The sequence below is a fragment of the Ruditapes philippinarum genome, unplaced genomic scaffold, assembly GCF_026571515.1.
Source record: "Ruditapes philippinarum isolate M1 unplaced genomic scaffold, ASM2657151v2 ctg5691_1_1_1_1, whole genome shotgun sequence".
Taxonomy (NCBI): Eukaryota; Metazoa; Mollusca; class Bivalvia; order Venerida; family Veneridae; genus Ruditapes; species Ruditapes philippinarum.
Genome location: NW_026851815.1, coordinates 25,178 through 40,606, shown reverse-complemented (window position 1 = coordinate 40,606; position 15,429 = coordinate 25,178). Strand labels below are relative to the sequence as shown.

Below are 15,429 nucleotides of genomic sequence, written 5' to 3'. Positions count from 1 at the left end.
GTCATTTTTATTGTTATATTAATACTGCCTGCCTTTTTGGTAGTTCGGTCAAAATATTAATATAATCCAGCATATTTTTCCATGCGTTAACATATATTATTCTTATTTTATATTAATTTCACCCCAGCTGGATTTCTATGAATTTCAACCAGTCCAATCAAACAAAGAGAATACAATGATATAGCAATATTCCTATTATGTACAATAAAAAAACAGTTACAATTTTTATTTTAGCAATCTTAATAAAATTGTCAATCCTTCTCTCCTGATCCAGTTCAGTGTTTACATGTTAAAAGTTAAATGAGCCGCGTCACGACAAAACCAACATAGTGTTATGGTGACCAGCATGGATCCAGACCAGGCTGCATATCCGCGCATTTTGATCAGGATCCATGCTGTTCACTTACAAACGGTATAACAAGTAAAGACACTGTTAGCGAGGAGATGCTCAGGCTGGTCTGGATCTATGCTGGTCGCAAAACCATTATGTTGGTTATATCGTGATGCGGCTCAAATATATCTTAATCTTATATGAGGTCCATATTATTGATCACAATAATTTACACTTAATATATCAAACTAGTTTTTTTTTTTTTTTTTTTTTTTTATGAAGGTATAGACTGTTTGACATAATGATTAAATACAGATTGTTTTCAATGTTTATTGTTTCAGTATAAGTACAGTCTGTTTTTTTTTTTTCTGTGTAAATATAGACTGTTTTTTGTCCAGTATAATTACATGTATACTGTTTTATAGATATCAGTATAAATATGATCAGCTTTATAAAGTTTACCATTTTTTGTATGTGTTAAACATGTCCATGCATATTTTTATGGCAAAGCGGCCTATTTTATTTTGTGGCCAGGAGTTATTTTTTTGTTCCAACAACATATGATTAATAAAAGTTTATTATTTTGTCAGAGTAACGAGGTGAAAAATTCTCATGCTATGGAGCTAGAGGGACTGCAGAGATCCCTAACGTTCCTCCTTCATGAATGTGGACTTAAGGTTTCTCACCTTGTGACAGAAAGACACAGTTCAGTGAAGAAGTATATTCGAGAACAACAGCCAGATATCATACATTGGTTCGATGTTTGGCATGTCGCAAAATGTAAGTTGCTTTATATCTTATACTAAGTCTCAATTTATGGAGGGAATAAAGCTTAATTGTATCATAGTTTGGGGACCCTTCTGTTGATAAAGTGTCAGAGTTAAATCGTATACATATACATGCACAGTGAGGAAACTGGAGTGCAGGTATCAGTTACCCGCACTCCAGATAATGCCCGTGGATTGGTTCATTTTTGCCGGGGTTAACATATTGTGACGGCAGAGAAAGGGAAAGGGGCAGAACTATCATTTTCAAACGCTCGTTCATTGGTTAATTTTTTCTGGGGTTTCATATTATGACAACAGGGAACGTGCTGTCATTTTTGACTATGATACAAAAGAGAAAGAACACCAAAACACTCGGCAATCTGATTTATACTCGGGGGCTACGCCCCCTCGTACAAATCAGATAGCCTCGTGTTTCGGTGCTCTTTCTATTACGTAATCATTTAGTTAATATCCATGCCAACCATTTCATGTGCATATTAGATTACCATTTATCTTGTTTATCTGTTTATACTACAAATGTTTATTATAAATGTAAGACTATGGTTTTTTTCGTGTTCACGAGGTGAAATTTATTTCGATCTTACACTAAATTATACAAATTGTCTTTTTATTATATGCAAATAAACGTTTAAAAAGACATTGTAACCGAATACACAATTAAAAGCGCGCCAAATGATAAAACATTTTGCCGTCATTTACATTAGTCACTTCATTAAGTTGGTTTCAAATACTGTGCACGCTGGTATTTCACAATGTAAGTCTGTTTCAATCAGTGAAAATATCAGTGATTTTTTAACTGAGATATTTCTATAAACCACTGAAAAGCATGTAATAAAATGTTTTCCACTAATAGCTCTTGGATATATGGATAAATCATTTGTATTTGGCCTTTGATATATTGATATCAAATTCAATGACACTCATATTGAAAACATTTGCCCTCAATGACAGCCTTATTACTACACATGGAAATCAAAATGATAAATTACATAAATAAATAATTCTGTTTGTTTTCCCCAACCGGAAACCTTTATTGGTGTGGCCAACAGTGATGGTGACGGCAAAATGGTAAAGCAAAAGTGGCTGTCTATGCTCAACCATGTGACCAACATACATGAGGGTCATGGTGAAAAGTTTCCGAGGTGTGAACATGGAGACTTTGAAGATCGACTATGGATGAAGGTACAATGAATGCAGTATACTGTTAAAGACAATATTATTATATAAATGATATAAAAGTGATATTATTTGATAGCATGGATTAAATTTTATGTTCATTGCAGGTTGAAACATGAGTTCTGACTATGCTATAGAGATTTTTGTGTAAACATTCCGTGAGTGACTGAAATGTTAAAAAGTTTACTTGATTGATAACATTTAAGCACAACTGTTTAATTGGAAGAAATTGCATGTATTAGCATGAAGTATCACATGTCATTTAACCCCAATAACATGAATTCTTACGTTTTACCATTTTAAGGGTTGTTTTATAGCATAATTGAGAAATAGCTGATAAACAAATGCATTATTTTTTTCTCTTTTAGGATTCAAGCCACATTATGTATAGAATTATGTAAGGTTGTGGAGAATAAGCTTTTGTAAACTGACATTTAGAATTGTTCCCCAGCTCAGCAAACATCCGATTCAGAAGCTTTTCATAATGTCATGTGCAGTTGGGCCCAAAAGTCTGTTCACTACATGCATACATACATGGAATCTAGGTAACGAAATAGACGTGTGATGTTTTGTTGTATCCTGAGAAAGTTAACTTAAAATATAATTAATAATTTTGCCAAAATAAATGTGGCATTTATGTTTATTCCTGTTCTTGTTTACTTCGCTGTTAGATACCTTAGTAGTGTTCATGTGTTGATGGGTATTTATAAGAAAATTGCCTTGTTATTGTTTGTTCTAATATTTTAATGAATTACTGTGTATGGTTTCTTTTCTTTTTAAAACTTTGTTTGACATAAATAATTATCAAAATACTTCATTATCTTAGATCTAAAGCGGGTGCTCTACACTTCAATGAAAATGCCAAGAGGATTGTGAGAAAGACAAAACATGGAGTTGAACAGAACAGCGTGTCTTACCTAATAGGCATGAAGGGCGACCCTGTCGTCAAAGATGTAAAAACTGAGCAAACGTATCGTACGAAGTGGTTGCATGGCCGAGTGGTTACCGCTTCGGACTAGTTATCTTATGATTGCTAGTCGCATGGGTTCAAACCCTGGCAGGAGCAAGTTGTTGCTTCCTTGAGTAAGAACTTTTAAACTCATTGGTTTGTTCCAGGAACAGATTTAGGAATAGCTTCCTACACAATCAAACTTAAATTATTTTGTTTAAACCAAGTAATGACAATAAGAAGCATTTGTCTTGTGATTAGGTAGCTGCTTCTTAAGTCTGGGATTGTGGATTCAAGTCTGACTGGGGTCTTGTCGATGCCTCCTCATATGACACTGGTTAGTGCCAGGAAGTGGACTCCAAAATGATAGTCATATAACATGTGTCACAATTTATCTTTAAATATATATTCTTAGGCTTATACATTTATATAAAAATCACTTTCCCATGAATTTGACAAAGTGTTCACGGGAGATAAGTGTAAACATTTTGTTTTTGAGTTTTTACTCAATTGTAATGAACAAAACGACAAAAAAATATAACTAAGCTTTACCTGGTTTGCATAAAAGAACAATTATGAAATGTCACTGGATCCAATTGTGATGTTGCCATGTGAGTGATGTGACATAAGCAGATAATTACCCAATGACATAGTAAATATATCACTTGAGGTATAATGATGTATTTCACAGTGACCAACCTAATTGAATTGTGTAACAAAAAGCTATATTTCAGTCCCATTGTTTTGTAGATGCTAATTACTACTCCATGTAACTAACTTCAACTATTGTTGAACTAAGCTTTCTTGTAACATAAAGGTGAAAATCTTATTTATGTTTAAGGGTATGTTACTGCTTTGATGGCTCATGCTAAAGAGCTTAGACTAAGAGACTTTTCTAACAGAATAGCGTGTGAAAGGAAGGAAATAAGGAAATGAAAGCAAGACCATTGCCATTGGCACAAAGCACACCAAAAGACTAGGTGTTTCTAAGGAGTTATTTGTGAAAAACCATGTAAGCAGGTTCGACCGATAACTGTAGGCTTATCTTAGATTGGCTACGAAATCATTATTATCTACATCAAAAGCAGCATAACTTTTGTTCCGGAAGATTTGGTTCAATTAATGTGTGTTAAATTTAAGAGAACTTTGAGAATCAACCTAAGATTATGAAAATAACATAATTCACAATTTATAAAAATGTTTTACCAGTTACAATTGTATAACCCTTAAACATCAATTAAATTTAATTGTTATGTATTACACCATAACATATATGTATATGTGTATACCAGAAATCTTGGATCTATGGAATCTAATAATAATAATAATGATAATAATAATAATAATAATGATTACCACATTTCTATAGCGCCCTTCTCAAAAAATAAAATGTTCAAAGGCGCTTTACAAAGGAATTATATACATTTACAATGACTTTAAAAACAAAACAAAAATGAATCTATGATGTCTTGGAAATTTATTGAAAACGATAAGCCTTACACCTGATCTCAAAATAGTCATTTACACTTTCCACCAGTCAGCCGTATTAATAGATATTCATATGATAAGAAATTTAACTTTGATACCTTATAAGGGGCCACTGGTGCTAAAAAATAGTTTGTATTTTTTCTTTAGCTCATTACTTGTCTTTGATATATAACTTGGTGATTTTTTTACCTTGGGTTGACTTTATTGTCATTTGATTTAAGGTATTGTGCTTAATATGTGTTTATCTTTTCTCTGCAAGCAGTAGAATTAATAGCAATGGAATGCCAAGCATAATTTTTATCTAACTCTAACAATAGGTCATGACTGTCGACTTTATATACGATAGTAATTGTTCCTGAGCACATCCCCCTTTTATGATTTCGAGTGAATGAGTTAAACGTTTGTTTGCAAATTGTAAAAGGCCCATTATGCCTCAGAATATTTACCAATTTTATTTCCCAAAAACCATTCTTTCGGTATTTTACAGTTTTTCAAAGTAATGCTCATTTGCCATATGCATTGACTATATTTTGCACAATTTAACACACGTTTGACATATCTAAAGAATAAAAAAATATTGATTTCTGAAGCATAATGTACCTTTAACTGAACAGACCCTGGCACAAAAAGGATTTTCTTGTATTGTACAGTCAACTGAATATATAAATGTAAATTGACCAGCTGGTGAATGTCATTGATAAATGTATATAGAAAAAATATTACAGTTGAATAATATCATTAGGGTTAGTTTTTAAGTCTATCATATTTTTTAATAAACTTATGTTTCTGCATATAAAGCATGTCTGCGTAATGTTAGAAATCGGAAGAGAATAATTATGTGTTTTTTTGTTTAGATACCAACTTGCATACCCAAACCTAACCAAAGTATGCACATAGCCGAATACTATAGCTCCATATTCCTCAAATAGTTAAACTAAAAACTACATTTTATGATTTCATGAAGTGATCTTTGGAAGTCTGTAGCTTCTTGGGACTATAAGTGTGCTAAATAAAGAATAAACCATATATGAAAGCATGCATAGACCATAATAAGACTAAAATCATTAATGGGGATAAAACCTGCGTGATTAAAATTCAAACAAATACAAAAATACTAAGAATTATTTGTTTTTGATTATATACAGAACATTTGAACTACTGGTGGTAACGGAAACCACTGTACTCCTCTGGAAACTGTTCCCTAATGGCGTTGACTGCGCATGCAGGAATGACACGTTTACACTTTCTTAGCAGTAACCCATAAATCCATCTTGTAAATTGCCGGTAACCGGAAAACAAAAAAATGATCAATTATAATTCCGGCAAAAGTGTGAAGTTGGTCTAGTGTATTTCAATAACTTTTACCTCATCATTACATTTTAAATATCTATCTGTTTTCCATTAATGACAAACAGCTTCAAGGGGACATAGACATGACTAGACTTCAGAGACAGCTATGAGATACAAGTGTATCCCAGAATCAATCCCTAGATCTTATTGAATAGTCCCCTTGGATTTTTACATGCCCTGTGTATAGCACTGATACATGCGAGAATTACCTGCATTTCTTACAAACACCTCTTGGTAGGTAGGAAACACTGAAAAATCCGAAGGGTGTTATCTAGGATCAAACCCAGGAACTCAGGAGTGACAAGTCATAGGTCTAACATACTGAGCTACTGTACCGTGCCACCATTTCAAAATTCAAAATTTATTTTTACTGGCAGGAAAAGATGAACAAAATACCAGATAAAATTGATTTAAATGTTTGTAAAAATAAGTTTATAAATTCATGAAATAATTTATCTTTCTAACAAACAAAATCAGATTATTTAACACTGAATTTTATTTTACTTACTCATGAATGTCTTGATGTTCTTCCCTTGGCCCATTGTTGTAAATAAATTCATAATACGTGGTCTCCAATTCATGAATGTTGGAGCAGTTCACCTGGAACCCCTCGTGAAGTATGATGCATGGCACACATTCTGCTTCTGCCTTTCCATCGACTATGTTTGTTGACCGGCTACATTTTCTCTCATGGACTGTAGGCATGTGCATGCAGCATCCACATTCACACCTGAAAATAATATTTTATATAACTATAAAAGCTCGAATTTTTAAAGGCATTTATTAAGATAATCTTACAGATCGGAAGACGTTCTCTTGAAAGTGGGTGCATAGAAAGCTAGAGAGCCAATATTTTTTCTTTGGCAGAGGTGGGTGGGGTCGTAAAATTTGGTGCTATAACGGATTAATATACGTAAATCGCAAAAATCGAACTAGATTATATTTTAAAAGAGATTGTGAGATTAAAATTAATCAAAGACAAAAAGAACAAGTCTAAACACAATATCCACTCGTCAACATTGCCGATAGATGAATCATCAGAACTGTCTTTAAACTCAGAGTCCGAGTCGGACACGCTTTGGTCCTCCTGCCTTACAGCTCTTGGCTCATACATATAAGGTCTTATTTACATCTTCATCATAATATCAGAGTCGTCAGAAAAATCTATATTGTTTAATTTTTATTCAGTGTAAGTTATCTGAGAAAGTTCAATATATATAGCGTTTCAATATGGCGGCGTTTCGGAAGTACATCTCTGACGTCACAAGCAAGGGGAAGTAATCGAAACAAGTTTTAACTAAACGGTGCGTTATGCAAACATTTATCTGGTGTTTTATGACAAAAGCGGATGATTAAAACTTTACAAATTATTTTAATCTTATTCTTATATAACATACTTTAATATTTTCAAATAAAACAAAGCGTTATATTTGACCTTTATCTGTTTGTATACTATCGCATATCAACGTACATCTACTTACCAAATGCTTTAAGCAGAATAAGTCCTGAATGCAGGTGAATGATTTCTACATCTTTTTCTTGATTGTATATTTGTAAATTGGAGGTTGTTTTTTTAACATTTTTGAAACCTTATCAGCTGTCTATTTAATATAAATATTCAATTGTCTTACCTATTGTCTTATTGTAACTTAATGACATTCAGTATAATGTTGACCAAACAATATCGGAAATATATGTCCTTGCACTATTATACTTCTATCTCTCCATTTTATTGCATGTTCCCAACATCAATGTAAGGATAGAGCTATCCAGGAAACATAACTTTTCAGACAATAATAAAATAGAGAAGAAAAGAATTTTTAAAGAAAGCCCAACACGGCAGAATTGAAAATATTGCAGGCTCGGTTTGATTGAGTTTGTTTTTGGACGCTATTGTTAAGTGCAAATTACTGCCCACGCCCCCTAACACCGGCTTAAACAGAATTCAATGTGATCTTCAATGTGACAAGTAACTGCCATTCCATGAAAAGCGGCATGTGGACCCCAAGTAAAAAAAATCAGCTTGCCCTAAACGAGAAAACAATTGGCGAAACTAAATAAAATAAAGTCAATTTTGCATTCGTTAAATTAGTACTTCATACAATAAAGCATTTATTTAAATTGTTAGAATATTCAGAAATTGCCTCAACTGGCATAGCTGTGTTGTTTATACTGATAATATACGAACGAATTATTTTCATCGGATAGTTATGATTATAACTTCGTTGATTTCAAGATAGAAAGTAGCTGCATTTTTATCTGAGAAAGGGAATGAAAAAATCGTCCGCTAGTCGGCCAATTGTTTTTTTTCATTTTCATCTCTTAACTTTTCCTTAGAAATTAGGGGAGCATATGGGGTAGCTTAATATTTAAGAAAAAAAAATTGAGGATTTTTTATCTTAAGAGTTTTTCTGAATAGCAACTATGGATTATTTTTAAAAAACTAAGGGAAATCTTACGTATTTTTAGGAAAATCTTAAGATAAGAGAATTTTTTTCCCTCAAGAGCTTTATTAATACGGTCCCAGGTATATCATAAAAGGGTCAAAACATGTTTTTATAATCTATAAAAGTTTACATACTTCATTACCTGTTAACAGGTTTTCGATGACTTTATGTGAATGTTATCGATATTTTGTTATTGTCCTCAGTAGAATGAGAACACGACCTCAAGATTGTGTGTCATTGTATCGTGCATTGGCAAGCACGCTTTCTTATTCCTCTTTTGGCCAAAACATTATGTTGACCTATCCCGTTTTCATTATAATACCTTTGTTTTACACAGTTACATATAATTTTTATCACTTACTCTGTTTCATTTTTTATAAAACATGTCTGCCACAGCTATCTGAAAATAACAGAAAACCAGGTTATCGGTATTTTGAGAATCAGCACCTCTATAAATACCTTTAACTTTCACGTTGTGTTCTCTAGGCAAACATTTCACAACCTGAGAACACGATTTGTATGCAAATATAAGGTCAGTTGGAAAAACACAGAGATCAGGTAGGCCAAAAGCGACGTCATGTAAATAAGACAGTTTCATTACATTAACGTAATCGCTTAAGTCAAGGACTACATGACTACATATCGGCTGGGGATCTCGTCTCAGACCAACATAATCGTCTCATACAACAAAAATTTCAATTCGTGCGCGTCGGCCGTAAACAAATTTTAACTGTACGTCACGGAGCCGCCTGCTTAGTTTGGACTCGCCATCATAGGCTCTGGACCCGAGATAAATGGCGAATTGTGATCTTAACCGACAAGTCACGCGTCAGTGTCAGTTGCTTTGCTGACGATAGGGTCAGTGCTTATAAGCCATGAATGAGACATTTTTACAATGTTCTGCGTAAGAACAAGATAGTTTTGGTGGTGGTGGTTTATGGTGCATCATGGTCTTGGTTGCGAGAGAGTTGATCATCGTTCGATGCAATCTTAATGCAGTAGGGTATGTTAAAATCCTTCCATAAAACAATGAGGTCAACGCAAAGCCCAACACAGCTCACGCTATGAACAGCGCTGCATTTCTGGTACCGGTACTGCAGTACGTACTGAAGTGATTTTGCAAGAACTGGTACTGATACTGAATTACTCTAAAGATGTTGCTACTACTGGTACTAGTACTGCATCGCTGTCTTCAAAAAGTGATACTGGCACTGTACTTTTAGAACATGTACTAGTATTGCAGTTCTTAGCAGAAACCTAGTTCTGGTTCTGGCAAGTACTGGTACAGGTACTTAGGTAATACACCCATAGTACTGATGCAGCTCTGGTTACCGTTTTCGGCTCAGAACGGCGTCACCGTTTTGCAGTTGCATGCAGTTTTGCCCGAGCAAAGCCCAATAGAACACATGTGGGGACAGCATGTGCGTTGGGTACGCGATGATTATCAAATGAACAATAAAAATCACATGAGACATGCCGTTTTTGTTGAATGGCAGAAAACACACACTGATATCATTCGCTAATTACAATTTCATGAGGAGGAGTAAAGCAACCTGCATTAGGATCAACGGTAGTTACGCACGCTATAAACACACGTTTGAGGTTGACTCAAAGAGTCACTAAAGCATTCTTTTCATTTTTGTGATTTTTAAATCGGCCCATATGTCTTTTGACCTCAAGTTTGACCTTCATTAAAGAGACAATTACCAACGTTGTTACATACTTATAGATATTGCTTCAAATTATATATAACATTGACATCATATTTTCCAAGGTGAGGTTATAACCCTAAGTACCCATGAAAAGTTTCTTTTTTGTGTGTATTTTGTATATTTTGGAAGGAACATTGTTGACCATGATGATAAATATAAAACCATTAATCTTGTTTTAGCTTGCCAGCGAAGATTAGGAATTTGTTGACAGATCTGGCAACTTCTGAGTTAGAACAACGGAATCTTACAAAATAAATATCTAAGAAAGACCCTAAACACATCAATCATATATTAATCCGGGGATTGTTTAGTGTTTATAAGCATCACAAAGAAATGGAAGGATTTAGAGAAATACCATAGGTACCTGTTTTTTGTGGCCACCAAGGCCTACTGATATAATTTTTAATGTCAAATCCCTTTCACTACTTCGACTTGCAAAGGTACAGCAAATGATCCAACACGCCCGTCCGTTGTTTTCATACGAACTGATAATAAGGCGAAAAACAAGACATGATCCTTGCATATAAATGTCATTGCTCTTTTGTGTGCTCTAGTAAACAGTTCTACCTGACAACTCGGTATTCAGCTTCTGAGTCAGAAGACATTTTCGTTATTGCTTTAATACACGACGGCTAAGGATCTCAGGTCAGATATGTAATCGTTTTAGACAATCGTGTTTCGAAGCAGTTTATGAATCAATTCAGCGTCAATTTTAGTACGTGGCCGGCACTTGCATCCAACAAAGAACATATAATAAATGTGAGACGAGCTTTGGCGTCGGATACGCAATAATCATCAAATCAACAATGTCAATGACCTAAGACATACCCTCCTTTTTAACGGCAGAACATACATAATGACGTCAATTTCCGTCTTACAACCTCCGTGAGGATGAGAGTAGCAGCTTGCAAAACGAACAACAGTGGTCACACACGTTATTATCACAACATAATATACATTGACATTCAGACTGATACAAAGTCACTTACACATTTTGATGATTTTTGAAATATACTCCTATAGGTTTTGACCCCAAATTTGACCTTCATCTTTTAGAAACTGTTGTGTGACTTTATAATCATCAGTAAGTACCCAATGTTAAGGTTTCTGTTTAAAGTATAGTTAAACAATCCTTTCACCAGTTGGACAAATATAGTTGCTTTCAAAGATAGTAAATACATAATTAATTGATGAAACATAATATGACAAAATGACATTTTATATTAACCATGTAAACATATCCCCCAAAACGCGTGTGTAGTACATCAATTAGACAGAAAAATGATGGATTAAAACTAGTGTCCTATGCGTCATTAAATTTGTTACCTTGATACCGAAAATTGATTTACATCAAAATAGAAAAAGTTGCAGATACATATGACATAAAGACGTTATCACCAGGCTATAAGCTATACAACCATATAAGCTATATATTGCAACCGTGTGTTGGTGGGAAACATAGACTATAGATTCATATTAGTTGTTTGTCAAACGTTTTCGCAAAGTAGAGTAATAGACAGACACAAGAAATATTTCAGACAGTTTTAATAACATCTCACGGAATCAAACTGTAACTTATATTTAGTCATGGGTATTAATATATAGTTATATAGGAATCGCAAAGGAGTCTTTACCATGTGTAAAATGATAAGGAGACCCGAAAAAGCAAAGTTAAGTATTGCAAAAATACTGTTGGAATTGACACACATATTGTAGTGTTTTCATCAATGATTGCACAGACGGCAATTTAACAATAACATATATTTTAATATTGGTAAATTGTAAAGTTTCGACAAAATTTCAAAGTTTAATCTGATGTTAACTTATTATTACTATGTAGATAATTTTGTGCTGTTTAAAAAATATGTTAATAACTGATCAAAAAATAGGAGTAAGCCTCTATCCTGCTTGGCACCATTGTTGTGGTGTTGAAAATTAAAAGTTTTTAATTTCTATAAATATAATTTTATTACTTATTACCAAATAATTACATTTTAATATTCTTAGTTTGCTCAGGAGTCCTTGCTATGGGATAAATCTAATCGTCAGGATGACACCACCCTTTGAATGCAAAGGAAAATAAAACACAAATTTGAATTAATTTAAACAAACTGCATTTTAATGAACTAAGTTTTTATTTACACTTAACGAAAAGTTACTTAAAACTAAACAAGTTGACAAAATGTACTTTAATATAAACAAGGGCTATCAGCAATTTTATACGAAGATATGTACGTGATAATCCTCGTTATTCCTGAGAAGAATTTAAGGACGAAGTAAGTACTAGATTGGAGGAAATTAAAGATAAAAAAACATGCACTTTGTTATTTGAGATATTTAAAATAGTGAAAATAATAATTCTTAAAGAAAGCAAAACACGGAAAAATTGAAAATGTGGTAGGCTTGATTTGATTGAGCCTGTTCATGGACGATACTGGAAAGTGCAAGTTATCGTTCCTGCCTAGCACTGGCTTCAGCAGAATTTAACATTTTATCATGAAAAGATAAACTTTTGAGTTTAGAAAAATCCAAATATGTGTTAGTACGGTGGTCATGGAACCGTCAAAATGACACATGAAAATGAGAATTCCGTGAAAAGCAGTGTATGGTCCCCAAGTCATGAAAAACGTGTGTCACATTGAAGGTTCGCTTATTAATGCCGTATGAACACATCTGTCAGTGTTCCTAAATTCAAAAAAATACCATTTCATGTTGACTTCTGTCTAATCTTATGCTAGAGGCTTTTACGGTTGTTGGCACTTGACAGTACCTTACATGAACAGGCAAATGTTTGTTCTGGACTTTCTTTAGGGATTCGTATTGTCTCTTTTTGAACTTGGTCATAGAGGCTCTTAAAAAAAACTCACACTTAACAACGATTTCAAACGTGTTATTCATACACCTTTAGAACATTTAGAGGCTGAAATATAAAAAGTGATCTTTGCAAATAAAGATTCTGAATTAACTCTAACGGATATTGTAGCAATGAAAATACCAGCAGGTAACCCTCCTCTTAAAACACTTGGTCGACGAAAATGAAATGCCACATATGAAGTTACACCTGAAACTAGCGATACCGATGATTTGAATCAGTTTAACCACAAGTTAAGAATGCATAAGCATAAAAGCCAAATATCCTGATAGCGAAGATGATAGTGCAGATAATATTCCAATAGTAGTTTTACAAAAGCATCATCGAAAACAACAACAAATTTCAATGAATGACAATGTTGAAAGTCATTTACATTCATAAGAATGCATTCAAAGACTAATTCAAAGTTATGCAACCTTACTTCAATTCAAGTAAATAACGAACCTCAGTCGCAGGAGTATAAAATGCTATTCAATCAGATTTAATGGGTAACGGTAATTATTCAGATTACGAAAAGTTTTATCAACTATATTGCGACTAAAAAGGCTTTGCTAAGCCGCGATATGAATTGTCTGGAAAAGTAAAAACAAAAGTAAATAGTAGTTATTAACGCTCAAAACCGAATATTTGAATATTTTTACAAGGGTTAGCAAATATATTATAGAACGATATATATATTTAGTGTTATATGCTATACTCATTTTCGGTATATTGACCTCATGCTATAAATTAGTATAATAAAAGTCATATAAAACCATCACAACAACAAAACATCAACAAACATATTTCACAAGGGAAAATATAGAAGAAAAAGACATAACTACAATTACATATTTTTTAAGGTGGTATTGTTTTATATTATTGAAATGTTTTATAAATGACATTTCAAACATACTATTGGAATTACAGATATCCTTACGACAGTTGTATTGTTTTGTTAAACATCTGAAACAAAATTATGTTGATCTTCCAACGGGCGAAGACGTAAGATATTAGTTAAACAGCCACTTGTCGTTTAACCAGCATTTTGTTGCGAACTTACTCGCCAGGACAGTAAAAATCGCTGAATACTCGCTATTACAGCCGGCATCTACGATGTAAAAAGCATGTAAATACTGTCTCTAGATGTGATAAACTTTACACATAAAGGAATACTTATAAATGACAGTAAATAATGCGACTTTAAACGTTTTCTGAATAATTATCACATGCACATTTTCAAGAATTGTACAATAGCAGACAGTTTGTTAGTAAATTTAACTCAAAGTCAGTTCCAAATAATTGAACAGTTATATTTCTAGAATCACTTCTTGGTATTCTTCAAATATTAACTTCAAGACATTTTTTTATACTACGTCGGAACAACAAGGAACGTATCTAATAGATGTGCTATTGAACATATAATACAACATTATCAAATTGAGTATAAACAGCTTTCGTCTAAACTACGTACCTTTAAATATCAATTTAGAAGAATCTTCAAGGACAAATAGTTTTATGGGCAATGAGGGACGTTTATTCAACTATATCTTATCTACATACAGTATTCAGCGATTTAGAATTCACTCAAACTACATCAAATCTACAAGGGAATATAAACTGTGCATGCCAGTAGTTAACAGGGTGAACCTTTAATGCAATGTCAATTAGGAAGCGTTTAAAGCGCATGCAAACAATACCTGCTCAAAGACTGAAATATAATAAAAAAGACTAACATGGAAAGGCGGCGTTTCATGAACACACCCCTTTTAAAACGTTCGGGTCAATGATTATATGTCCGATGAATCAAATCTTTACTCAAATTTAACTCGTTTTGCAGGATAAATCCAGTTAACGCGCTTTTCACATGAATGCATGGACCAGTATATTTTATTAAAATAATTTTGTCAGTTTTTGTATTGAAGAATCATTAATTCATTTAATAGCTTGCTTTCAAACATGATTAAATATACAGAATGAACACTGACATTTACTCTGATAACACTGTAAATAAAACAAAAAGCTAGATTAAACATGTGTCACAATTACCATGTGTCGTCCAAAATGCAGATGGAATAGAATAATATAAGAAAGCAGAGACAAGAAACAGTTTTACTAAGAAAATATATTATTTCTGTTCTATTTTGATTGATTTTTTTAATGTATACATTTTGATAGAATTGTCATAATAGCATACTAAATGCTAATTTGGACAAAAATCTTAAAACAGTAGATGTTCCTAATTCTAGTATACAAGTAAATTTTATAATGTAAGCATCTTTTCCAAAAATGTCGTTATATTTCATGTGACATTTGTTTCCGCGTCCGTTTAACAAG

The 15,429-nt window shown here is 33.1% G+C and overlaps 1 protein-coding gene across 1 annotated transcript; it reads right to left on the bottom strand.

Annotated features, from left to right (window-relative positions):
* Positions 1-6,586: 6,586 nt before the first annotated feature.
* Positions 6,587-7,196, bottom strand: LOC132740338 (uncharacterized). The gene is made up of 2 exons (XM_060728220.1): positions 7,072-7,196; positions 6,587-6,812 (listed from the first exon to the last, which is right to left on the bottom strand). The coding sequence occupies exons 1-2, from the start codon at positions 7,194-7,196 to the stop codon at positions 6,587-6,589; spliced, it is 351 nt and encodes a 116-aa protein (XP_060584203.1).
* Between the last annotated feature and the right edge of the window lie 8,233 nt (positions 7,197-15,429).

Excerpts from the sequence above, each read along its gene's own strand:
- LOC132740338 (XM_060728220.1), bottom strand. The coding sequence starts at position 7,196 with ATGTATGAGCCAAGAGCTGTAAGGCAGGAGGACCAAAGCGTGTCCGAC. Across the intron at positions 6,813-7,071 it reads TGGATATTGTGTTTAGACTT|GTGTGAATGTGGATGCTGCA; the intron begins GTTCTTTTTGTC and ends TATTATTTTCAG.